The sequence below is a fragment of the Bubalus kerabau genome, chromosome 1 (genome assembly GCF_029407905.1).
Source record: "Bubalus kerabau isolate K-KA32 ecotype Philippines breed swamp buffalo chromosome 1, PCC_UOA_SB_1v2, whole genome shotgun sequence".
Classification (NCBI taxonomy): domain Eukaryota; kingdom Metazoa; phylum Chordata; class Mammalia; order Artiodactyla; family Bovidae; genus Bubalus; species Bubalus kerabau.
Genome location: NC_073624.1, coordinates 188712704 through 188738190, shown reverse-complemented (window position 1 = coordinate 188738190; position 25487 = coordinate 188712704). Strand labels below are relative to the sequence as shown.

General features: G+C 47.4%; 1 protein-coding gene across 1 annotated transcript in view; it reads left to right on the top strand.

The window, feature by feature from the left end:
* Window positions 1-8214: 8214 nt before the first annotated feature.
* The window catches only part of ATCAY (ATCAY kinesin light chain interacting caytaxin), a 38206-nt gene continuing 20933 nt past the window's right edge, over window positions 8215-25487 (top strand). The window contains exons 1-3 of the mRNA XM_055547046.1: window positions 8215-8534; window positions 10876-10993; window positions 25215-25273. Of these exons, the coding sequence (XP_055403021.1) occupies window positions 10917-10993; window positions 25215-25273 (136 nt within the window). The 5' untranslated portion in view covers window positions 8215-8534; window positions 10876-10916. The remainder of the gene's footprint in view (window positions 8535-10875; window positions 10994-25214; window positions 25274-25487) is intronic.

The window sequence follows — 25487 nt, the reverse complement described above, 5'->3', positions numbered from 1 at the left end:
GATTTATTGACTATGCCAAAATCTTTGACTGTGTGGATCACAATAAACTGTGGAAAATTCTTAAAGATATGGGAATACCAGACCACCTTATCTGCCTCCTGAGAAATCTGTATGCATGTCAAGAAGCAACAGTTAGAACTAGACATGGAACAACGGATTGGTTCCAAATTGGGGAAGGAGTATGTCAAGGCTGTATATTGTCACCTACTGATTTAACTTATATGCAGAGTACATCATGCGAAATGCTGGGCTGGATGAAGCACAAGCTGGAGTCAAGATTGCCGGGAGAAATATCAATAACCTCAGATATGCAGATGACACCCCCGCCCCATGGCAGAAAGTGAAGAAGAACTAAAGAGCCTCTTGATGAAAGTGAAAGAGGAGAGTGAAAAGGCTGGCTTAAAACTCAACATTCAGAAAACTAAGATCATGGCATCCAGTCCCATCATTTCATGACAAATAGATGGGAAAACAATGGAAACAGGGACAGACTATTTTGGGGGGCTCTAAAATCACTGCAGATGGTGACTGCAGCCATGAAATTAAAAGACACTTACTCCTTGGAAGAAAAGCTATGATCAACCTAGACAGCATATTAGAAAGCAGAGACATTACTTTGCCGACAAAGTTCCAACTAGTCCAAGGTATGGTTTTTCCAGTAGTCATGTATGGATGTGAGAGTTGGACCATAAAGAAATCTGAGCACCAAAGAATTGATGCTTTTGAACTGTGGTGTTGGAGAAGACTCTTGAGAGTCCCTTGGACTGCAAGGAGATCAAACCAGTCTATCCTAAAGGAAATCAGTCCTGAATATTTCTTAGAAGGACAGATGCTGTAGCTGAAACTCCATGGCCACCTGATGCAAAGAACTGACTCATCTGAAAAGACCTTGATGCTGGGAAGTATTGAAGGCAGGAGGAGAAGGGGTCGACAAAGGATGAAATGGTCGGATGGCATCACTGACTCGATGGACATGAGTTTGAGCAATCTCCGGGAGTTGGTGTTGGATAGGGAAGCCTGGCACCCTGCAGTCCATGGGGTCACAAAGAATCGGACACGACTGAGTGACTGAACTGAACTGGACCCCTACCTCCTTGAGGGCTCCCGACTCCTTATCAGCCTACCTAAATTAACTCTCTCAGTCGCAGCCTTCTTGTGCTAACAAAAACTAGACAGCACTTCAGCACCATGCGTGGAGGCCATTATAAATAGCAAAGTCACCAACAAACCCCCAAATGTTAAAAGTATGGCACTAAATAGACCCCAAAAAGGACAGTTGTTTACAGTCAAGGCTTGAATGAGCATCACCTGGTTCAGCCTCAGCTGGGAACACAGGCACAGCCAGTACTCATTTTTTTTCACTTCTCTGTGTTGTCTACAAATGATCCTGAAAGCACCGTGAGTATTGATTTTGGGGGTTACAAATAAAGTTCAACAGGCAAATTTACAAATACAGAAACTGCAAATAATGAGAATCAAATGTATTTGTATGAATCACCTTTGCAAATGAAGAGAAGATGATTCAAGGAGGTTTAGCCATTTCATTGCCTCAACAAATTTTATTGAGAACTAACTTTGTTTCAAGCCAAAGAATTGATGCTTTTGAACTGTGGTGTTGGAAAAGATTCTTGAGAGTCCCTTGGACTGCAAGGAGATCAAACCAGTCAATCCTAAAAGAAATCAATCCTGAATATTCATTGGAAGGACTCATGCTGAAGCTGAAGCTCCAATACTTTGGCCACCTGATATGAAGGGCTGACTCATTGGAAAAGAGCCTGATGCTGGGAAACATTGAAAGCAGAAGGAGAAGGGGGCAACAGAGGAAGAGATGGTTGACAGAGGATGAGATGTTTAGATGGCATCACCAACTCAGTGAACATGAGTTTGAGCAAGCTCCAGGAGATGGTGAAGGACAGAGAAACCTGGTGTGCTTCAGTCCATGGTTTGCAGTCAGACACGACTGAACAACACCAGTTATCTTGGGAGGGGGGCTGTCCTGGGCATTGTAGAGTGTTGGGCAGTGTTGTTGGTCTTTACCTGCTCTATGCCAGTATCAACTCCATCCCCTCCAGTCATGATAATCAAAAATATCCCTGACATCATCAAATGGCCCATGATGGGTAAAATTGCCCACAGGTTCTCAACCACTGATCTAAGGATTAAAAATACAGCAATGACAAAATGAAACATCTCTCACCTCAAGAAACTTAGGGGAATGGGAATGGGACATCAGTGTTCCATGGGGACAGAGTTTCAGTTTGGGAAGATGAGAAAGTTCTAGAGATGGATGGTATGGGGAGTATCCAACAATACGAAGCCACTAAACTTTACATTTAACAATTATTAGAATGGGGACTTCTCCGGTGCTTAAGACTTTGCCTTCCAATGCAAGGGGTGTGGTCAGGAAACTAAGATCCCACATGGCCAAAGAACCAAAACATAAAACAGAAACAATATTGTAAACAAATTCAATAAAGACTTTTAAAAAGGTCCACATCCAAAACAAACAAACAAAAAAAAATCCTTAGGGACTTCCCTGGTGGTGCAGTGGGTAGGAATCCTCCTGCCAACGCAGGGGACACAGGTTCAATCCCTGGTCCGGGAGGATCCTACATGCCACAGAGCAACTGGGCCCGTGCACCACAACTACAGAAGCCTGCTTGCTGCAACTGCTGAAGCCCGCGTGCCTGGAGCCCTCACTGCAGCAAGAAAAGCCACTTCAGTGTGAAGCCCATGCACCCCAACTAGAGCGTAGCCTGCACTCACCACAGCTAGAGAAAAGCCTGCACAGCAGTGAAGACCGAGCACAGCCGAAAAATAAAAGTAAATAAGAAATAAATAAAATTTAAAAAAGAAGACGTGGTGACTCTAGAGGGTTAAATTATTTTTGAAATCGTTAAACATTCAGTTCAGTCGCTCAGTTGTGTCCAATTCTTTGCGACCCCATGGACTGCAGCATACCAGGCCTCCCTGTCCATCACCAACCCCCAGAGATTTCTCAAACTCATGTCCATTGAGTCGGTGATACCATCCAACCATCTCATCCTCTGTAGTCCCTTTCTCCTCCTGCCTTCAATCTTTCCCAGCATTAAAGTCTTTTCAGATGAGTCAGTTCTTCGCATCAGGTGGCCAAAGTATTGGAGTTTCAGCTTTAGTATCAGTCCTTCCAATGAATATTCAGGACTGATTTCCTTTGGGATAGACTGGTTTGATCTCCTTGCAGTCCAAGGGACTCTCAAGAGTCTTCTCCAACACCACAGTTCAAAAGCATCAATTCTTTGGTGCTCAGATTTCTTTATGGTCCAACTCTCACATCCATACATGACTACTGGAAAAACCATACCTTGGACTAGTTGGAACTTTGTCGGCAAAGTAATGTCTCTGCTTTCTAATATGCTGTCTAGGTTGATCATAGCTTTTCTTCCAAGGAGTAAGTGTCTTTTAATTTCATGGCTGCAGTCACCATCTGCAGTGATTTTAGAGCCCCCCAAAATAGTCTGTCCCTGTTTCCATTGTTTTCCCATCTATTTGTCATGAAATGATGGGACTGGATGCCATGATCTTAGTTTTCTGAATGTTGAGTTTTAAGCCAGCCTTTTCACTCTCCTCTTTCACTTTCATCAAGAGGCTCTTTAGTTCTTCTTCGCTTTCTGCCATGGGGCGGGGGTGTCATCTGCATATCTGAGGTTATTGATATTTCTCCTGGCAATCTTGATTCCAGCTTGTGCTTCATCCAGCCCAGGATTTTGCATGATGTATTCTGCATATAAGTTAAATAAGCAGGGTGACAACATTCAGGCTTGACGTACTCCTTTCCCGACTTGGAACTAGTCCATTGGTCCACGTCCAGTTCTAACTGTTGCTTCCTGACCTGCATACAGATTTCTCAAGAGGCAGATAAGGTGGTCTGGTATTGCCATCTCTTTAAGAATTTTCCAGTTTGTGGTGATCCACACAAAGGCTTTGACATAGTCAATAAAACAGAAATAGATGTTATTCTGGAACTCTCTTGCTTTTTTGATAATCCAGCGGATGTTGGCAATTTGATCTCTGGTTCCTCTGCCTTTTCTAAAACCAGCTTGAACATCTGGAAGTTCACAATTCACGTATTGCTGAAGCCTGGCTTGGAGAATTTTGAGCATTACTTTACTAGCATGTGAGATGAGTGCAATTGTGCAGTAGTTTGAGCATTCTTTGGCATTGCCTTTCTTTGGGATTGGAATGAAAACTGACCTTTTCCAGTCCTATGGCCACTGCTGAGTTTTCCAAATTTGCTGGCATATTGAGTGCAGCACTTTCACAGCATCATCTTTTAGGATTTGACATAGCTCAACTGCAATTCCATCACCTCCACTAGCTTTAAACATTATTAGATGGTAGATTTTATGTCCATGAGATTCTCCAGGCAAGACTACCGAAGTGGGTTGCCATTCCCTTCTCCAGGGGATCTTCCTGACCCAGGGATCAAACCCGAATCCCCTGCATTGCAAGCAAATTCTTTGCCATCTGAGCCACCAGGGAAGCTCTCTCGCTATATTTTAACCACAATTAAAAATAAACCCGACAAGAGCCGAATTTGTTTCACGCAAGCGGCTTGGCGGCGGCGGCGGCAGCAGCAGCACCACGGACAGCTCCCGGCAAGCTCTCAGGAAGGAGGGGCCGCTGCTTTACAGAAGTCCTGTCACAAATTTCTTCTTCTCCTTCATCCATGCAACTCCTACTTACTCCTCAGGGCCCAACTCACATAATCACCTCCGCTGCCCAACTCTGAGAAATCTCCCCATGCCCCACAAAGCCACTCTACTCAAAAGATGTCTTTTTGCTGTTGTTTGGTCACTAAGTCGTGTCTGACTCTTTTGTGACCCCATGGATCGTAGCCTGCCAGGCTCCTCTATCCATGGAGTTTTACAGGCATGAATACTGGGATGGGTTGCCATTTCCTTCTCCATGGGATCTTCCCGACCCAGGGATCGAAACTGCATCTCCTGTATTTCCTACGTCTCCTCTTTGGCAGGTGGATTCTTTACCAGTGTGCCACTGGGGACTCTAAGTCAGTCCACACTCCCCTGCCCATTTGCTTCTCCGAGTAGGAGTTCTCTGAAAGCAAAGTCTTATTCATTTTTTGGACCCCAGTGCCCAGCACTAGAGCTAATCTGGATTCCCGACTCAGTATCTCTCCCCAGAGCTCCACTGCCTCCAGCCAGGAAGTGAAGAATCCAGACTTTGTTCCAGAGGCTCTGGGCTCTCCTCCGCTGCCGTGGGGTGGTTGTCTTTATACCTTTGGCTCAGAAGGCCACAGCCACCGAACCAGTAAGAGGGGTGGCCACATGAATAGAGTGTTGTCTGAGACCACAAAGGGAGCCTACATCTGCAGTGTCTACCTGCATTTCCCAATATCTCCTTTGTGCCCGGAGCAGCTGCCATGGTACATTACAGTGTACGAAAGAAACCAAGTCTCTTTTCTCTTGAAATTTCTATTCCAATAAGTGGAGGGAATAAACAAAGAAACAAGTAAATAATTTCAAACAATTGCATTATGGGAAAAAAAAAAAAAAAAAAAAAGGACTTCCCTGGCAGTCCAGTGGTTAATTAAGACTCTGTGCTTCCAATTCAGGGGGCATGTGTTCAACCCCTGGTGGGGTAACTAAGATCCCACATGCCATGTGACATGGTTCTCCCCCTCCAAAAAAACCCCCACTGTTTAAAATCATCTGTATTTTGGGGACTTACCTTGTGGTCCAGTGGTTAAGAACCTGCCTTGCAATGAGTGGATATCAGTTTGATCCCTGGCCAGGAAACTAAGATCCCACATTCCACACACTCAAAAATTTAAAAACAAAATGCATCAGTCTTAAACATAGAATTAGCATATCATTCAGCAATGCCACTCTCAGGTATACACCCAAGTTCACTGAAAACAGGGATTCAAATAAATCCATGTACACCCACAACAGCCAAAATGTAGAAATACTTTTTGTCTACTGGTGGATGAATAAACAAAAAAAAATGGCACATGCATACATACAATAAAATATATGATTCAACCAAAAAGATGAATGAAGCACTGACACGCACCACGATGCAGATGATCCTGGAAAAATGATGCTCAGTGAGAGAAGCCAGATACAGAAGATGGCATAGTAGATTATTCCATTGATATGAAATATCCTGAACAGGCAAATCCACAGAGACAGAAAGTGGATTAGTGGTTGCCAGGGGCTGGGAAGGGGGAATTAAAGGACTGCTTAATGTGTACAGGATTAAGGGTGATGAAAAGTTCTGGAACTAGATAGTGGTTATGGTGGCACAACACCATGAGTGTACTTAATGTCACTGAGCCATACACTTTCAAATGGCTAAAGTGGTAAATTTTATGTGATGCATACTTTGTACTTGCATGCATGTGCTCAGTCATGTCCTAACTTTGTGACCTGAGGGACTGCAGACTGCCAGTCTCCTCTGTCTATGGAACTTTCCAGGCAAGAATACTGGGGCGGGTTGCCATGCCCTTTTCCAGGGGATCTTCCCAAGCCAGGGATCAAACCAGTGTTTCCTATATCTCCTGCATTTTCAGGTGGACTCTTTACTGCTGAGCCACCTGGGAAGCTGACATGTATTTTACCACAGTGATAAAAAAAAAAAAAATTATATTGAAATACAGACTAGGTAATGAGAGGAAGGATAATGGAGTAAGAGGTAAAGGTAGGGGATGATCAGGGAAGGCCTCTCTGAGCTGACACCTGAATAAAGCAAACATCTGGGAGAAGGGCATTCCTGGCAGAGGGAACAGTTTGTGCAAAGGCCCTGTGGTGGGAATGAGCATGATATGTTCACAGAACAAGTGAAAAACCACCACAGTGATTAAGAGGCACAGGCGAGAACAACAGGTATCCAACCCTGCTTGGGGTTATGTATTAAGTTTTCTTGTGGCTGCCATAACAAAGTACCACACTAGGAGGCTCAAAACAATAGAAAAATAGTTGTTTTTTGTTTTTATCGTGCTGCATGGCATGTGTGATCTTAGTTCCCTGACCAGGGATTGGATCCGAGCCCCCTGCAATGGAAGCATGGACTTTTAACCACTGGACTGCCAGGGGAGTCCCAGAAATATTTTTCTCTCCCAATTTTGGAGGCCAGAAGTCTGAATATAGTGGCAAGGTTGGAGCCTTCTAGGGGCTGGGAGGAGAATCCACTGGGTGCTCCCCCCAGCTTCTAGAGACCGCCAGCCATCCTTCATGTCCCCTGGCTTGTAGATGCCTCACCCTGATCTCTGCCTCCATCTCACATCGCGTCCCCCCTCCTCTTCTCTCATGAAGTTACTTGTCGTGGGATTTAGGGCTCATCTTTAATCCAGGATGATCTCATCTGGAGATCTTTAACTTAATTCCACCTGCAAAGACTCTTTTTTCCCAAATAAGGTTACATTCACAAGTTCCATGGGTTAAAACTTGGAGGTATCTTTTACCGGGGGGCGGAAGGCACCACTCAACCTGCTACCAGTCTAAACATAAAATCAGGAACAGCAGGAAAACACGCACAGAACTCTTTTCATGCTGTGGTATGTGCCAAGCACCCAGCCCGCATCACCTCATTAAATGCTGAAACGCCAGAGGCCTAACGTTTCCTTTTCGCAGATGAGGAAACTAAGGCCCAACAGGTACAATCACTTACCCAATCGAGTCCCCCAGCTCGTAGCTGAGCCAGAGTTCAAACCGATTATGGTCTGATTTCAGAGAGTGCGCTCTTAACTCTATTCTACCGTCTTTCAGGGCGGGGCTACCGCACGCACACCTGCAGGGGGCGCCTTTCCCTCGGTGGCCCCGAGCGCGTGTGTCTAAGAATCTTTCTGCCTCCGCAGTACCCAGCCTGGTCCTCGGCACATGGGTCATAGGAAGTGGCCAGCTGAGGGACCCACGAAGTGGGTACAGGAGGTTATTATTCCTTCTCTCATATTCCAAGGAATGAGGCCATTGCTGCCATTTATTTATTTATTTGTTCCTTGTTTTTGTTTTTAAATCTGTGATGCGCCATCAGGAATCATTTCCGCTTCTGCCCCCAGTGAGGCTCAGCACTGCTCCCCTCTCAGCCAATGGAGAGCACCGATTCTGCCAGGGGGCTGTGCTTTTTGGTCAGCCCTGCCCCCACCCACCCACCCTGCACACAAAAGCAGCATAATTGACTGTCTTAAAGGAAGCCGAGCCTCTGCCAGCTACGAGCTGGCGAGAGGAAAATACCTCGGGAGGCACAAGCTGAGACAACGATGACCCAAGACGCAGCCGCGGCCGAGCAAGGGGGAGTCGACCGCTAACTACAAGCCTTCCCTGCCCGCTGCCCCACCATCCCTGGACAAAAAGCGCCCGTCTGCGCCCGCCGCGTTGCTCTGGGTGACCTTCCTTGGATGCAGAGTTCGCCCTGAGCGCATCTTCCTCGGATGCTCTGAAGGCCCGGGGACCGAGGTCTGCAGGCTCCCGGGGCTCGTCTTTGTTTGCGCTCACCCGGGAGAGGCCGCGGAGGTAGCCGGTACTCGCACGGTGGTGAGTCCACTTTCTCCCTGCCCTGTTGAGGAAGATCGTCCCCCATGTTTCCGGGGCTGCAAACCCGGCTTCTGGCAGATGGGCGGGTGGGAGCGGAGAGCCGGGGTACTTGGCGATTCTTGGAATGGCAACACCTCCATTTTTTCCCCACGCGGAGAAAACCATCCGCCGCGCGCGCGCGCATACACACATACACACCCACAAGGTTCACCTCGCGTGCCCACCGTTCACCTGGAAGGCAGAGGATTGCACCATTTCCAGGCTGTGTTGGAAGATTAGGCGGCTCAAACCCTCAGCCCCTCTCTGGGACGCTTCCTGCGAGACCAAAATGTACAACTCCCAACTCTGTGCGTTTCCTATTTATAACGCCGTGAGCGGATTTGTAAAAAGGATTTGACAGAAGTGCACGTAAAGGCTTGCCTATGGGGTGGGGAGGAAGGGAGATGGTTACAAACAAGAGATGCCTCCTCCTGTGTCTGAACTTGTATGCGAGGGGCTGATAATTCAGCACCACGGCAGAAAGGACCGCTTCTCAGCTTCCGCTCGCTGCCTCCTTATTCGATGGTCCTTGAATGTGAAGTGGGGACCAGAGGGCGGGAGTGTCCAGGGCCCAGCGGGACCCACCCACATCCCGGCATTTAGAGGATCGTGGGGCAGACATGTGAGGCTCCAGGCTCGGCTGTGGGTAGGGTAGCGGGGGTGGCCCTTTTCGGGGGGCTGAGGCCACACTCAGCTCAGGAGAAGGATACAGACGCAAAGACCACTCCCTTCATAAAGAAAATGAATTTCTACTGACGCGAACTTTCCCTTGCGGTAAGGTTCTGGGTGGCGGTTGCCCATAGCATCAGGAAGAGATCTCTCTTCTCCCCCCGCCCCCCGCCCTTCCGTACTGCGTCTTACAGTCCCTCCTCCATGAATGAGTGACGACATCCAGGGCAGTGACAAAATCGAGTGAGAAACTCTCACTGAATGGGGGAGGGTCACATTTCAGACACCCTCTCTCTCCTACCTGGCCCCCACCCTGCTCCCTCTGAGTCCTCCTTCTGAGTCCTCCCTCTGAGCCCCAATCCCAAAGGCAGACCCACCATCCACAGGGGTTTCCGTCCAGCGAGGGGCTTTGGAAGACACACCCAAATAGAGAGCCACCCACCAGCTTTAGAGAGGCAGCTGCGACGTTGGGGAGGGGGGAGGGCTGGACGCGGGACCTTAGGTGCTGGAGAGTGAAGATGACAACTTAATCTCAGCTCTACGGACGTTTGGGGCCAGATCATTTTTGATTAAGGGGGGACCATCCTGGACACTGTAAAGCATTGAGCAGCATCACTGTTCTCCACCCACTTGATGTCAGTAGCGCCCCTCTCCCCTGCATGTGACGACTAAAAACAGACCTCCAAACATTACCAAGTGACTGGTGAAGCAGGAGACAGCATCACCCCCAACTGAGAACCACTGGCTTAAAAGCACAGAACCTGTGCTATTCATTGGGTCATAAGATCTTGGGTGTAATTCCAAAAGGGATGTTAGAGGTTATTTCTGGATCCAGTCTTTCATTGATAGACAGGGAAACTGAGGCAGGGGAGGTCTGCCATGCCCCAGGGCATGTTCATGTTCATGCCCCAAGTTCAGTCTCACTCAGCAGTTCTGACCACACTCCCAGACAGCCCAGCACTTAAGCCACCATCTAGAGCACTAACCCCACCCCAACCTGCCCCCACCTGGTTCCTCACAACATTAAAAACAAAACTGGCATTTTGTGGTTAGTGAGAAATTACTATCCTCATTTCCAACCCCAGGCACTTTCTCACTGTCTTTTTTAGTTCTAGGGTCAGGTTATCAGGACTTGATTCTTCTTAGGGGCATGGGAGTAGCAGACAGAGGGGCAGGGGAGGTGGGCCAGAGCAGATAGAGGTGGTTGGGGTTAACCAGGTCCTGTCTGAATGTCAACCCCGGCAAGGAAACTTAATTATATCAGTCATTAGCACTTCAGGATAAATGACTTTAATTGCATTTGTGGCTTCCTAGTTGAAGTCCAAGGTAAGTGAGGGCAGGTGAGCCATGGGGAGGGTGGATTTCAGAGCTTCACTGGGAGGTAGTGTATAACTGGAGGCTCAGCCCCTCCTTTGGGTTCCAATTTCTGACCCACCCACATGGATTTTCAGCTTTCTATGTCTCTGTTTTCTCACCTGTGACATGGAGAAGCCTTATGGGTCCGGGCAGTGATTCAGTAAGATGACAGACACAAGTGCTCTTTGCAGATGGATCTCTGAAGTTCTGTGCATGGGTGGGGAATTGTCATTAGGACGATTGTCTAGTAAACCCTCCATCCACGGCTCTCCTTCAGGATTTACCCCTGCTTCAAGTCGGCACCTCTTCCCAGCTCTCATGGGAACCACCGAAGCCACACTCCGGATGGAGAACATGGACGTGAAGGAAGAATGGCATGATGAAGCTCTGCCCAGGTATGGCTCCCCCGGCCTGCGTGTCAGCCGTGGAGGGCATGGCCTGGCGGACACTTCTCCCAGGCGTGGTACAGACACCCCAGTTGACCCAGCCAAGTTCATAATTGGTATTTGCTGACTTAAGATGGATTTCCCACCTCTCCCCATCCACCTCTGCCAAAATGCTAAAATAGCTCCCATTTCCACACTCTTGTAAGAATTCTAAACATTCTTCTATGAAGAAAACCATCTTATGGACTATTGGGCTTCCCTGGTGGCTCAGATGGTAAAGAATCTGCCTGCAGTGTAGGAGACCCAGGTTCCATTCTTGGATCAGGAAGATCCCCTGGAGTAGGAAATGGCTAACCACTCCAGTATTCTTGTCTGGAAAATTCCATGGACTGAGGAGCCTGGTAGGCTACAGTCCATGGGGTCACAAAGAGGTGGACATGACTGAGCAACTGACACTTTCATGGGCTGTGATAGTCTTCCTACCTGGGTTCCCAAGAATCCAGGTAGTAGTGTGTTTTTATCTGTAGTAGCATATCCCCGCTTAAAATTGCTGGGTCAGATGTTCATTCCTTGAAAACTCCGGGTTTCAGCTTCCACGTGCTCCTGCCACTCTCCATCCTTTGTGCCCTCCGGCCCCTGCTGCTCCCTTCCTGTTCCTTCTGTGCTGGGCTGGCTCTGATATTCTGACTTTGCACTGGCTGTTCCCTCTGCCAGGCGTGCTCTTCCCCAGACACCTGCCTCCTTCAGATCTCCACCCACTGGCCACCTTCTTAGAGAGAAACTCCTAGCCCTTTAATTATCCCCCCCCCAGTTCTTAAATTGTTTCCTTCCTATATAACAGCCCTCCAAGATATCCATGTCCTAGTCCCTCCCTGGAGAATGTTCCTTAATGTGGCAAAAGGCACTTTGCAAATATGATTGAGTTAAGGATCTCAAAATGGGGAGATGACAATCCTGGATTGTCGAGGGGGAGGTCCTCAATGTAATCACAGGATTCTGTATAACATAGTGGTCCCAAACCTGTTTGGCACCAGGGACAAGTTTCATGGAAGACAGTTTTTCCACAGACCTGGGGTGGGGGCAAGGGAATGGTTTCGGGATGATTCAAGTGCGTGGCATTTATTGTGCACTTTATTTCTATTATTATTACATCAGCTCCACCTCAGATCGTTAGGCATTAGATCCCAGAGTTTGAGGACCCCTAGTATAAGAGGATGGCAGGGGACTTTCCTGGCTGTCCAATGGTTAAGACCCCAAGCTTCCAGCGAAGGGAGTGCAGGTTCAATCCCTGGTTGGGGAAGTAAGATCCTACATGCCTCAGGGCACAGTCAAAAAAAAAAAAGGAAGGTTTGTCTGCAGGTGTAGCAGCTGTGATGATGACAGTAACAACTTAGAGTCATGGGAGGAAGAGGCCACCCGGCCAGGGATGCAGTGCTGGTTTCTCCAGGAAAAACCAGCCCCATGAAACTGATTTCAGACTTACTTCTGGTGTCTAGATTCATAAGAGAATACATCTGTGCTGTTTGAAGCCACTAAATTTGGAACAATTTGTTACAGCAGCCACAGGAGACTCATACAATCTAATTCACTGACTATTCCATACACTTGTTTACAATCTGTTCTCCATGATGGATCCCATGAGAGCAGGGGCCTTTGGTGTGATCACAGGCATACAGTTGGTGCTCAGTAGATATGGGTGAATGGATGACAGTCATTAGTAGGAATGAAAAATCTTAAGAAGGGAGCCGTGTGTGGCTGAGATACTTGTCTCTGTTTTCTCCTCCAGCAAGGCGTTAAGTAAGAGGAAATATCATCAGCACAGGCTCCCCCTGATTCAACTGCTCATCTCCCTCCCATTTTTTTTTTTCTTGGCCATGCTGCACGGCTTGCAGGATCTTAGTTCCCCAACTATGGATCGAACCCATGTCCCTTGCACTGCTATGTGGATTCTTAACCACTGAACCACCAGGGAAGTCCCTCCCTCCCACTCTTTAAAAAATATTTATTTATTTACTTGGCTGCATGGAGTCTTAGCTTTGGCACACAGACTCTCTAGTTGTGGCACGTGGATTTGGTTACCCCAAGGCATGTGGGATCTTAGTTCCCCGACCAAGGATCGAACTCATGTCCCCAGCATTGAAGGACAGATTCTTAACCGCTGGATTGCCAGAGAAGTCCCTCCCTCCCACTTTAATGCAAGGAGTTTATCCCAGGGAAATGATGCCCAAGAGTTAGTTGCATAACCATCTGGGAAGGAAGGTCAACGAGACTGGGCACATTCACCCTGGAAAAGAGAACTTGGGTAGGAGTTCCAGCTCCAGAAAGTCTCAGTGGGGGAGGGTGCTGAGGGCAGAACTAGGCTGAGGGACAGGCATGAAAGGTTTGTGTCTAATCTAGGCTCTTTGGACTCAAATGGCCCCATATGTGCATAGTCTATACGCCCATCCTTTCAAAAGCAGAACAGGCTGATGGGGGAGGTCTAGAGCTTCCTGTCAACCTGTCCCAGGAGAAGCCATGATGTTGAGGGCATCATCCCCTCATTTGAGAATCTTGGGCTTCTTGGCAGCCTAGTCCTTTTCACCCCAATCCTTGTGGTTCATCTTCTTTTTTTTTTTTTAATATTTATTTTATTTATTTATTTAGCTGCCCCGGGTCTTAGTTTAGGCATGCAGGATCTTTAGTTGTGGCATTCAATCTCTTAGTTGCATCACGTGGCATCTAGTTCCCTGACCAGGGAGTGAACCTAGGCCTCCTGCATTGGGAGCTCAGAGTCTTAGCCACTGGACCACTAGGGAAGTCCCTCTCGTGGTTCTTAAAGCAATAGATGCCCCACATCAGCATAACCAAGAATCTCTTGTCTGCCCAGTACCATTGTCTTCAGGAAGACTTAGTTTAAGAAGGAGATGGCAACTTCATTGGAGTCAAGCTCCTATTCATTCACCGTTAGAATGTCCTTTGTTCTACATTCCCCTGTGAAAGTCTTTCTCTTCAACTCAATACAAGGAGCACTGTTGCCTGGATGTGTAGAAAGGGGTTTCATGGGACTTCCTGGTGGTCCAGTGGTTAAGACTCTGCACTTCCAATGAAGGGAATGCAGGTTTGATCCCTGATCGGGGAACTAAGATCCCACATGCTGTGTGGTTTGGCCAAAAAAATAAAATAAAAAAAATTTTTAAAGGAAAGGGATCTCATGATACCTGGCAGTTTGGGTGAACTAAAGATCATTTTTCTAACTTTTTATTTTGTATTGCGGTATAGCTGATTAACAATGTTGTGACAGTTTCAGGTGAAGAGTGGAGGGACTCAGCCGTACATATTCACGTATCTGTTTTCCCCCGACTCCCCTCCCATGCAGGCTGCTACATAACATTGAGCAGAGTTGCCTGTGCTATACAGTAAGTCCTTGTTGGTTTTCCATTTTAAATATAGCAGTGTGTACAAAAGTTTTGGTAGGGGCTCCACCCATGGCTAGAAATGCCCCAGAGTGGGCAAGAGCCGGCCACCTTGAGGAGCTGCCCCTCATCTGTGGAAGGTCTGTTTTGTCCCATAGAAAAGGCGGAATTAGATGGGGTGACCTCAATAGGTTCCTTCCAGCACCAAGCACTCTGGGAGTTTAGAAACATCTCCAACCAGTCTCAGCGTCGCTCGCCCTGTGGTCCCATGAACTCTGACCACCACTGAGACCAAAGCATTCCCAGGTCCAGACTTCAAAAACCTTCTGATTCAACCCCGCCTCCCCAGGTGGCAAACTCCAAGCCTTCCTGGACATTAAAAAAAAAAAAATTCTCTGATGACAGCACAAAACTCACCTTGCTCACTCTAGTTTTATTTCAAGCGACACAGCGGAAACAAGATGGCACAAGCTGTGGAACCAGATGCCAGTGGGTTCCGATCCCAGTTCTCTGATGGGCTTGTGCGGCCACCTCGGACAGCTCTTTGAGCATCTCTGTGCCTCAGTTTTCCTAACTGTAGAATAGGGACAGTCATTCCTGGCTCACAAAGTGGTTTGAGAATTTGATGCTGCCTGCAGCATCATTTTTCTTTTCCTTCTTTTTTACGTATTTATCTTTTGGCTGCACCTCAGAGGTAGACGGGATCTTAGATCCCCAACCATGCACCCCCTTCAGTGGAAGCTCAGAGTCGTAACCACTGGACCATGAGGGAAGTCTCAACATTATTCTTTTTTTTTTTTAAGTTTTCTTTGGTATGGACCATTTTAAAGTCTTTATTAAATTTGTTACAATATTACTTCTGTTTTATGTTTTGGTTTTTTGATTATAAGGCCGGTGGGAGTCTAGCTCCCCAACCACAGGTATTGAACCCTCAGCCCCTGCATTGGGAGGCGAGGTCCTCGTCACTGGACCCCCAGGGAAGTCCCAGCATCATTGTTATCAGCTTGTATCTCCTTCACTCTGGTTCCTTTTACCCATCCCCCACCCCCCAATAAAAGAGACCCTCCTCTCCCAAGCCTCCTTGAGACAAAGTGGGGCTGACTGCAGCTGTACGTGTGAATTTCAAGTAAGATTCCCCAGCTGCAAAGGGCTCCTCTCCCCCATTCAGTGGTTCAGTGTTCACAGGATAAGTGGCTGGCTGTGCAACCCCGGGTTGGGTCGGGAACATGCCTTCGTTGAGGCACTGTCCTCCTCATTCCGGGAGGAGTGAGTAAAGCTCTTTATATAGCGTCCAGATGCAGCCCAACATAAGCACGTCTGTCTGAGTCAGACAACCCCTGATTCTATTCCTTCCAGCACACTGATCCCTTCCTGGGGCCTCTCCCAGCTTCCCCCGGGTATGTCCGGGCATGCAAACTGTGCCTGTTTTCTGCAGTGTCTTTCCACACTTCTGCAGATTCCCATGGACTATAGCTGAGGGCTGCCTGGAGATGACCCATTCACTGCCTCCTTTGCCCATCCATTCATTCTAGCAATGTGCACCAACTGTGCCAGGCCGTGGGTGAGACTCTGGGGACACCTGGCAAACAGGAGAGCTGCCCTCATGGGGTGCTGGAAGAACAGGGCAGAGACAGGTGGTCCCTTATAACCTCACCAGCCAATGGAAAACTGAAGCTGGGTTCTTGGCACCTGGAGCAAGCCTGGGTGGGGTCTGACTGGGTTGGGGAGGTTAGAGGAGGAGCTGACCTTGAGTGATGAGGGGGGAACAGGGAAAAGAGGCTGAGGGTAGCAATCAAGCATTCCAAGCAATGAGAGTAGCATGTGCAAAGGCCCTGGGGCCAGTGGAAGCAGATTGAGGGACTGAAGGAAAGTTGGATGGGGAAACTGAGGACCTAGGTGGGGAGGGGTTTGGCTAGCATCTTACAGCCAAGGAGGTGGGTGCAGGATTAGGTGTCTCAGCCTGTGGGTTTTGTTTGTAAATTTTTTTTCTTTTTCAGGGGGCTGTGCTAGGTCTTGCTGCATCTGGGCTCTTCATTGTGTTTGTAATTTTTTTTAGTTTCCTTTATTGGAGTATAGTCAATGATGCCAACCAAAAGAGGATGAGATGGTTGGATGGCATCATCAACTCAATGGACATGAGTTTGAGCAAACTCTGGAGGATAGTGAAAGACAGGGAAGCCTGGCATGCAGCAGTTCATGGGATCACAAAGAGTCAAACATGACTTAGCAACTGGACGACAAATAGTTGGTTAACAATGTTGTGTTAGTATCTGCTGTGCAGCAAAGTGAGTCAGTTATATGTATGCATATATTCACTCTTTTTATAAATTATATTCCCATATAGGTCATTACAGAGCATTGAAGAGAGTTCCCTGTGCTATACAGTAGATCCTTATTAGTTATTTATTTTATATATGGTAGTGTATATGGGCTTTCCCAGTGGCTCAGTGGCAAAAAAAAAAAAATTCTGCCTGCAATGCAGGAGACACAGATTCAGTCCCGAGGTTGGGAAGATCCCTCAGAGGAGGGCATGGCAACCCAATCCAGTATTCTTGTCTGAAGAATCCCATGGACAGAGAAGCCTGGTGGGCTACAGTCCATGGGGTCGCAAAGAATCGGACACAATTGAAGCGACTGAGCCCACCCACTATGTATATGTCAATCCCAATCTCCCGATTTATCCCTCTCCCTTGTAACTTTTTATTCTGACATAGTCCCAAGCTTAGAAAATAAAAATTGTAAGAATGGTGTAAGGAATATCTGTAAACTTTTACCCAGATTTGCTGACTCTTGAGATTTTATTGATACTTCCTTTACTGTTCTCCCTTCTCCTCCTCTGTCTCTCTCGGTGTCTGTCTGTCTGTTATCTGTCTATCTACCTTTGCTCAGTCTCTGTCTATATGCACCCATCCCTGCACAGGGTAGGCCAAGCATGCTCCCTCTCCAAGTTCAATGCACACACAGCAGTGATTGCATGTTGTCCAGCTCAGCAGTCCAAAAACTGTCAGGCAGGAGCCGTGGGTTTAGGGCAGGAAGTGATGGGGCGCCCTGAGCGTCCCCTGTCCCCCACCCACTCCAGCGTTTCTCTTTCATGAACTCCAGCGACGCTGGGCTGTCACAATAGAATACGGCACACGGGGCAGCTTCAACAGCAGGTGTTTATTCTTACACAGCTCTGGAGGCTGGGTGTCTGAGATCATGGTGCCAGCAGGGCTGGCTTCTGGTGAGGGCTTTCTTTCTGGCTTCTTGTGACATGGCATTTCCTCTGTTCTCAGTGGTGGAGAGAGAGCTTTCTCGTGGCTCTCCCTCCTCTTGTAAGGCCACAGTCCTAAGGGATCAGGGCCCCACATATTTTTTTTTTGACTGCTTATGTGGGATCTTAGTTCCCCAACCAGGGGTCAAACCCCCACTTTCTGCAGTGGAAGGATGGAGTCCCAACCACTGGACCACCAGAGAGGTCCCAGGGCTACACACTTTTGACCTCTTTCAATCTCAATTGCTTCTTAAAGACCCTGTCTCCAAACACAGTCATACTAGGCATTGGGAGAACACAGTTAGGTCCAGAACATCCTGTTTGCATCCGCTGAGCCAGCGTGACTGCCGGGGGTGAAGTGAGGGATGGGGAGCGAGGGCTGGGAGGTCTGTGATTCTGCTCACAACCCCAGGCTTTCTTTTTTAAAAATATTTCTTTACCTTGCCAGGTCTTAGTTGTGGCTAGATCTGTAGTTGCAGCATGTGGGGTCTAGTTCCCTGACCAGGGATCAAACACAGGCCTCGTGCATTGGGAGTGTGGAGTATTAGCCACTGGACCACCAGGGAAGTTCCCCCACAAGGCTTTCTGATCCAGCCAAGAGGTGATGGTGCTGGGAGAGACCAGAACAAGATGAATGGGAAAAGGTGTCAGAAAGTGCAGAGAAGGGTAGATTTATCTGAGTGTCTGAAACCACCAAAGTTGCCTATAATTTTTGAAGGCCTCTCCACAGTTCCCTTGACATAGGTTTGCAAGAGTCCTATTATAAGCCCTGGAGCTGCTAGTCCAGCTTTGAGCCTTGGAAAAGCCTACTTAATGCTCAGAAAGAGTTTTTGCTGTTACCCTGCACCAGAGGTGGCTGTGGATCAGGCAGAAGTAGAGGCTGGGAAGCCCTGGAGGGGAGACTGAGCCAGCATGGCCAATCTGAAGGCCATCGAAGCCCTGGAGCACTGTTTGGGAAGCAGTGCTCAGTCATGTCCAACTCTTTGTGACCCTGTGGACTGTAATCTGCCAGGCTTCTCAGTCCATGGGATTTCCCAGGCAACAATACTGGAGTGGGTTGCTATTCCCTTTTCCGGCAGTCTTCCCAACCCAGGGATCAAATCTGTGTCTCCTGCATTGGCAGGCAGATTCTTTCACCACTGAGCCACTTGGGAAGCCACTTGGGAAGCAGGAGGCATAGTCAAAGGTCCTGGGGCCCACAGTTTATTCCAAATTCCTTTCTTTCACACTATGAATAACATTAAGACAGAGTCTAGGACCTGAGGGTGGAAGTAGGTCTAGGGGCCACCTCTGAAGCCAGAACTATTGCAATATCGGCTGATTCTGAGTGACAGGTATTTCTTGATTTTGGCCTTTCCCTGCCACTTGCAAAATGTGCCCTGACTCAATCTTTCCTTCAACAGACCCTTGCTGAGGGCTGCTTCTTCCAGGGCCAGGCCTGTGACTCACCAAAGCAAGAGAGGAAGAGGCGGAATGCAGGGGTGAGGTGGAGGTCAGGTTCAGACAGGGTCTTCTGGAGGACACTGACCCAGCCTCAAAGGCTAAGCAATTTCACTGGGCAAAGAAAGCAGGAAGTGGCCCCTCTAGTCAGCAGGGGCAGGATGTGCAAAGGCATTGGGACAGAGAGGATCTTCGCAGGGTAGGGACTGCAGTATGTAAGAGAGCCTGGTTAGATCACAGGTGTCAGGGCGGAGGGTTCACAGACGTCATGTCCAGAAGGAATGCCCAGGAGGGAAATCTGGATAGTGCTTTAACAAAGTACCACAAGCTGGCTTAAAACAAGAGACATTTTCTCTCAGTTCTGGAGGCTAAATATCCAAAATCAAGGTGTCAGCAGGGCCATAGCTCCCTCTGAAGGTGCTGGGGAAGGATCCTCACTGCCTCTTCCTGCTTTGGGTGGTGGTCGGCCATTCCTGATGTTCTTTGGCTTCTATATGCATCACTGCTTTCCTCCATCTTTTTTTTAAGCTTGTGTTTTATTTTTTAGTTTTTAAAAAAAATTTTGGCATATAGTTGGTTTCCAATATTGTGTTCGTTTCAGGTGTACAGCAAGTGAGTCAATTATATGCATATATGTGTATCCACTCTTTTTTAGCTTCTGTTCCCATATAGGTCATTACAGAGTACTGAGTAGAGTTCCCTATGCTATACAATAGGTCCTTATTAGTTAGCTATTTTATGTATAGTAGTGTGTATGGTGGGATAGCAGCACTCGTTCAATGGACATGAACTTGGGCAAAGCCCAGGAGATAGTGAGGGACAAGGAGGCCTGGCATGCTGCAGGCTATGGAGTCACAAAAGTCAGACTTGCCTTAGTGACTGAACAACAGCAAAGTATGTACATGTCCATCTTAATCTTCCTATTTATCCCCCCACTTACCCTCTGGTAACCATAAGTTTATTTTCTACATCTGTAACTCTTTCTGTTTTGTAGATAAGTTCATTTGTACCATTTTTTTAGATTCCACATATAAGCAATATCATGATATTTGTCTTTCTCTGTCTGACTTACTTCACTCAGTATGACAATCTCAAGGTATATCCTTGTTGCTGCAAATGGCATTATTTTCTTCTTTTTTATGGCTGTAATATTCCATGGCCTATAGGTCCCACATCTTCTTTATCCATTCATCCATCAGTGGGCATTTAGGTTGCTTCCATGTCTTAGCCATTGTAAATAGTGCCGTAATGAACATAAGGGTGTATACATCTTTTCAAATTTTGGTTTTCTCTGGATATACGCCCAGGAGTGGGATTGCTGGATCATAGGGTGACTCTATTTTTAGGTTTTGAAGGAATTTCCATACTGTTCTCATAGTGACTCACCAATTTACATTCCCACCAACAGTGTAGGAGGGTTCCCTTTCCTCCACATCTTCTCCAGCATATATTGTTTGCAGGCTTTTTGATAATGGTCATTCGGACCAGTGTGAGGTGGTACCTCATTGTAGTTTTGATTTTGCATCTGCCTCCATCTTCCCGTGGCCCTCTCCTCTGTGTGTGTGTCCAAACTTCCCTCTTCTTATGAGCCCATCAATGAGTCTCGTATGACTTCATCTTAACTTAATGATGTCTGCAACTATTCCAAATAGGTCACATTCCTAGGTACTGGGAGTTCAGACCTGAGTTACGTTTTGAGGGGATGCAAGCCAACCCACGCCAGAAGGATTAAGCCACACTGTACACCTGGTGGAGTCGGGGGACCTCACTTTTCACATGGGTTTCCCAACACAGAAAGCAGGTGCTACATGGAGCCATCTGGATCCACTTGGAGTTTGTGAAGGGGTTTCAGGTCTGCAGAAGCTGAGATCTTTCTGATGCTCGGGGAATAAACCCCAGTACTTTGGCCTTGTGATGTGAAGAGCTGACTCATTGGAAAAGACCTTGATGCTGAGAAAATTGAAGGCAGGAAGAGAAGAAGGCGACACAAAGTGAGATGGTTGGATGGCATCACCGACTCAATGGACATGAATTTGAGCAAGCTCCAGGAGTTGGTGAAGGATAGGGAAGGCTGGCATGCTGCAGCCCATAGGGTCACAAAGAGCCAGATGGAACTGAGCAACTGAACACTTGGCCTTGAAAGCTGCAGCACTGTGGATCTGAGGGGCTGGTGCACATGTGCAGACTGGGCACAAGGGGGCAGTAGTGGGCAGTGACTGGACTCAGCTCAGCCAGTATGAATGGTTCAGCCCTCCCTACTCTCCCTGGTTTAACCTTGGTTTCCTCCTCTGTGAAACGGTCTTCTCTCTGCCTCATAGGGATGCTATGAGGAGCAAATAAGATGATGCATTTCAACAAGATGTCAACATTTCAACACAGGGAGTATCCTGCCGTGGGGTAGATGACGGTTCTAGCTGATTCTAGCACAACAGGACTTCAACCTCAAACTGATAGGTGCAGGGAAGGCAGAGTCAATGAGAAAAAGGAACTAGAAGGAAATTCCAACATCCAGGTGAGCAGGGGTTGTGGACAGTCAGCTCCTGGTGGTGGTTACCATACAAGGAGGGCAGATCTGATTCAAGAACAGACTGAAATCTAGGCTTTTTGTGTCTCATCTCTGATTTGACAGCGAGTTAAAAATGTTGTGAAATGCTGTGTGGGCAGGACAGAGCTAGCGGCGGTTCATCAGCTGCCAGTCTGCAATTTGGGAGCACAATTTCAGGTAACCTTGCAAGAAGGCGGTGTGCCGCCTGTCCTCTGGAACCCTGGACATATTCGTGAATTACCAGCTGCCCTCCCCATGTCCAGAGCATGGGTGTCAGCTGCAGACCAGAGGTGCAGAGCAATGTGTACACGAAATGGGCATGGGAGTTGTCTTATCTCAATCTGAAAGGAAGATGCCTCTTTAAAATCTTCTGACTTAATCTGAACCTTGTTTTTTGCTTTTTTAAATGGAGGTGAAATTTCCATAATATAAAAATAGCCATCTTAAATGCACAACTCATCTGTTGTGCAACCATCAACTCTATTTAGTTCTAAAACATTCCATCACCCCAAAATGAAACCATCCCCATCAGCAGCCACTCCCCATTTCCCTGGCAACCACAAACCCACTCTCCATGTCTGTGGATTTGCCTGTTTTCTATGTCTCATGTAAATGGAGTCACACCCTGTGTGTCCTTCTGCATCTGGCTTCTCTCACCGAGTGTCCTGTTCTCAGGGGTCCCTCCACATGCTAGCCAGTGTCAGCGCTTCTCTCCTTTTTGAAGCTGAATAATATTCCAGTCTGTGGATGGACCCTGTTTTGTTAATCCATTCATCACTTGATAGACATTTGGGTTGTCTCCAGTGTGATCACGCTGCTGTAAAGCATTCAGGTATGAGTTTTTGCATAGATGTGTGTCTTCATTTCCTTTGCACCCCTGCTTAGTTTTGACTTTTGACTTCCATGAGAACAGGGCGTCACCTAGTTCATCCTTTACCTCCAAGACCCACCAATACTCCTGGAAGATAGTGGTTACTCAAAGAACATTCAAAGGATGGTGAATGGGAAAAAGGTGGGCGAGGTGGGGGAAGGGTGTGGAGGAAGAAGCATGATTAGATTCCATCCTGCAGAGGGTGCCAGCTCATGCCCTACAAAGAACAGAGGCAATAGAATAAATGTGTCCGTGTTGTTGTTCAGCTACTAAGTCGTGTCTGACTCTTTGCAACCCCATGGACTGCAGCACACCGGGCTGTCCTTCACTATCTCCCAGAGTTTGCTCAAGGTTATGTCCATTCAGTTGAGGATGCCATCCAACCATCTCCTCCTCTGTCGCCTCCTCCTCCTCTTGCCCTCAATCTCTCCCAGCATCAGGATCTTTTCCAATGCGCTGGCTCTTTGCGTCAGGTGGCCGAAGTATTGGAGCTTCAGCTTCAGCATCAGTCCTTCCAATGAATGAATTTCAGGGTTGATTTCCTTTAGGATTGACAAGGGACTCAAGAGTCTTCTGCAGCACCACGATTCGAAAAGAAAAGAAAAAATGCCCTACTGTCCTTCTCCATCAAAACAGTTCCCCGTTTTGCTGAGCTGGCACTGCTGAGTTGTAGAGATGAATTACCGCTGCAGTGCCTCCCTGAGTCAGCAGGCCCTGCAGCTGGAGCCCCTGACGGACCCGTGCACTCTGCAAACCCTTCTGCCTGAGTATTTCCTTGGGAAACAAAGGAGCCGGAGCACATGGGTCAGAATCAGGCAGAGTGAGCTCTGGTCCAAAAAACAGTCTGGGCATTGCCAGGAAAAGCAGGTCTTGTTTTGCAAATTCGTGCTCCACCAATTAAAGGGGCACAGATGCATAGCTGGCTGCCTTTCTCTTTTGAAAATTTTACTTTTTAGTAGCTTTAGATTTACAGAAAAGTTGCAAGAATATTACAGAAAACTTCCAAACACACACCTCCTGTAATTAACATCTTACATGAAGCTGATACTTATGATACAATTAATAGACTGGTATTGACACATAATTATTAACCAAAGTCCACAATTTATTGAGATATCCATAGCAATTTTCTCCTAATATTCTTTTTCTTTCCTAGGATCCCACCCAAGTCCCCACATAACATTTAGTCATCATGTCTCCTTAGGTTTCTCTGGGCTGTGACAGTTTCTCAGACTTTAAAAAAGAAAAAGATTTTTTGATGTAGACCATTTTAAAATTCTTTATTGAATTTGTTACAACGTTGCTTCTGTTTTAAGTTCTGGGCCAGGAGGCATGTGGGATCTTAGCTCCCCTGACCAGGGATCGAACCCTCGCCCCCTGCATTGGTAGGCGAAGTCTTGACCATTGGACCTCCAGGGAAGTCCATCACAGACTTTCCTTGCTGTTGATGCCCTTGACGGCTTTGAGCAGGACTGGGGTCAGAGATTTGGTAGAACTTCCCTCCGTGGGAGTTTGTCTGGTGTTTTTCTCATGGTGACACCGGAGCGCTGGGTGTGGGGGGAGGACACAGGTGAGGGGCTGTCTCATCCATCATCTTGGGGTGCCTGTCATCAGCATAACTCTTCTTTGGTGTTGAGCTGGGTCCCCAGGCTGAGGTCGTGCTGGTCAGGTGTCTCAACTGTAGAGTCACGCCTCCCTTTTCCCATACTGTCCCCTTTGGAAGGAAGTCACCGTGCCCAACTCATGCTTACAGAGAAGTTACTCTCCATCTTCTTGGGGCTAGAGTATTTACATACATTATTTGAAATTCTTCTGTGCAAGAAAAATTTGTCTCTTCTCCCCATGTTTATTTATTCAATCACTTGCTTACTTCTATATGGACTTGTGGACATTTTATTTTGTACTTTGAATCACCATCCAATACTTTATGATATATTTTGTTGGTCAGGCCTGTCCAGCATGGGCCATGGAGAGCTCTCTCAGTTGTCTGCTATGTCTGTCGGACAATTTCTGGCTCATCGGAAACCAAATCCTGTGGGGTCAGCCCATGAAGGATGCTGCTTATATTCCAAATATAATATAGATGAGACCCTCCTTTTCTCTGGGCCCCAGCTTTTACTATCCAAAAAAAAAGGTTTATGGGACTTCCCTGGTTCACCTTCCAATGCAGGGGGCAAGTGTTCCATCCCTAGTAGGAGAGCTAAGATCCCACATGCAGCAAAAAAAATCAAAATATTTTTTAAAAAAGAGCAATAGTGTAACACATTCAATACGTGTGTATGTTAGAGGCTTCAGTCATGTCTCTCTTTGCCCCGCGATGGACTGCAGCCTACCAGGCTCCTCTATCCATGAGATTCTCCAGGCAAGAATACTGGAGTGGGTTTCCATACCCTCCTCCATGGGATCTTCCTGACTCAGGGATCGAACCCAGGTCTCTTGCATTGCAGGCTGATTCTTTACTATTTGAGTCACCAAGAAAGCCCAACAAATCGTCCACATCAAAAAAAAATGTATTAAAAAAAAAGCTTAATATTTGTTAGATGATCTGATGAGAGCCCTCTGGCGCTGATGGTTTGTGATTTTCTGTGCTCATGAACAGATGTATTTTCTCCCAGTGATTTCCCAACACTAAACAAATTCTGTTGCTATCATTCTGCCTGAACTCCACACTTCTGCGGCTGGACTTGTGGTGCCTGGTGGCTGGTGTCCACTCCCGGCTGGGTCTGCAGGCCACTCCCAGAAGAGACGGGGATGGACTTGCTTGGCAGCCCCACAGAAGACACGTCCTGTAAGTTTCCATGTGTGCAGAAATGGGCACATGATCTGGGCTCTGCCCGGGACTGTAACTGTAGAAATGTCAGAGGCCATGCCTCCTGGGTGGAATGTCACAAAAGGAGGTGGTTCAGCTCCAAGGCCTGTAGGGAAAAGCTACTGTGGTGGTGGCCTGGAGATGTGTGTGGAGTCAGTGTGTGGAGTTTCTGTGTGTCCTTGAACTGGTGGCT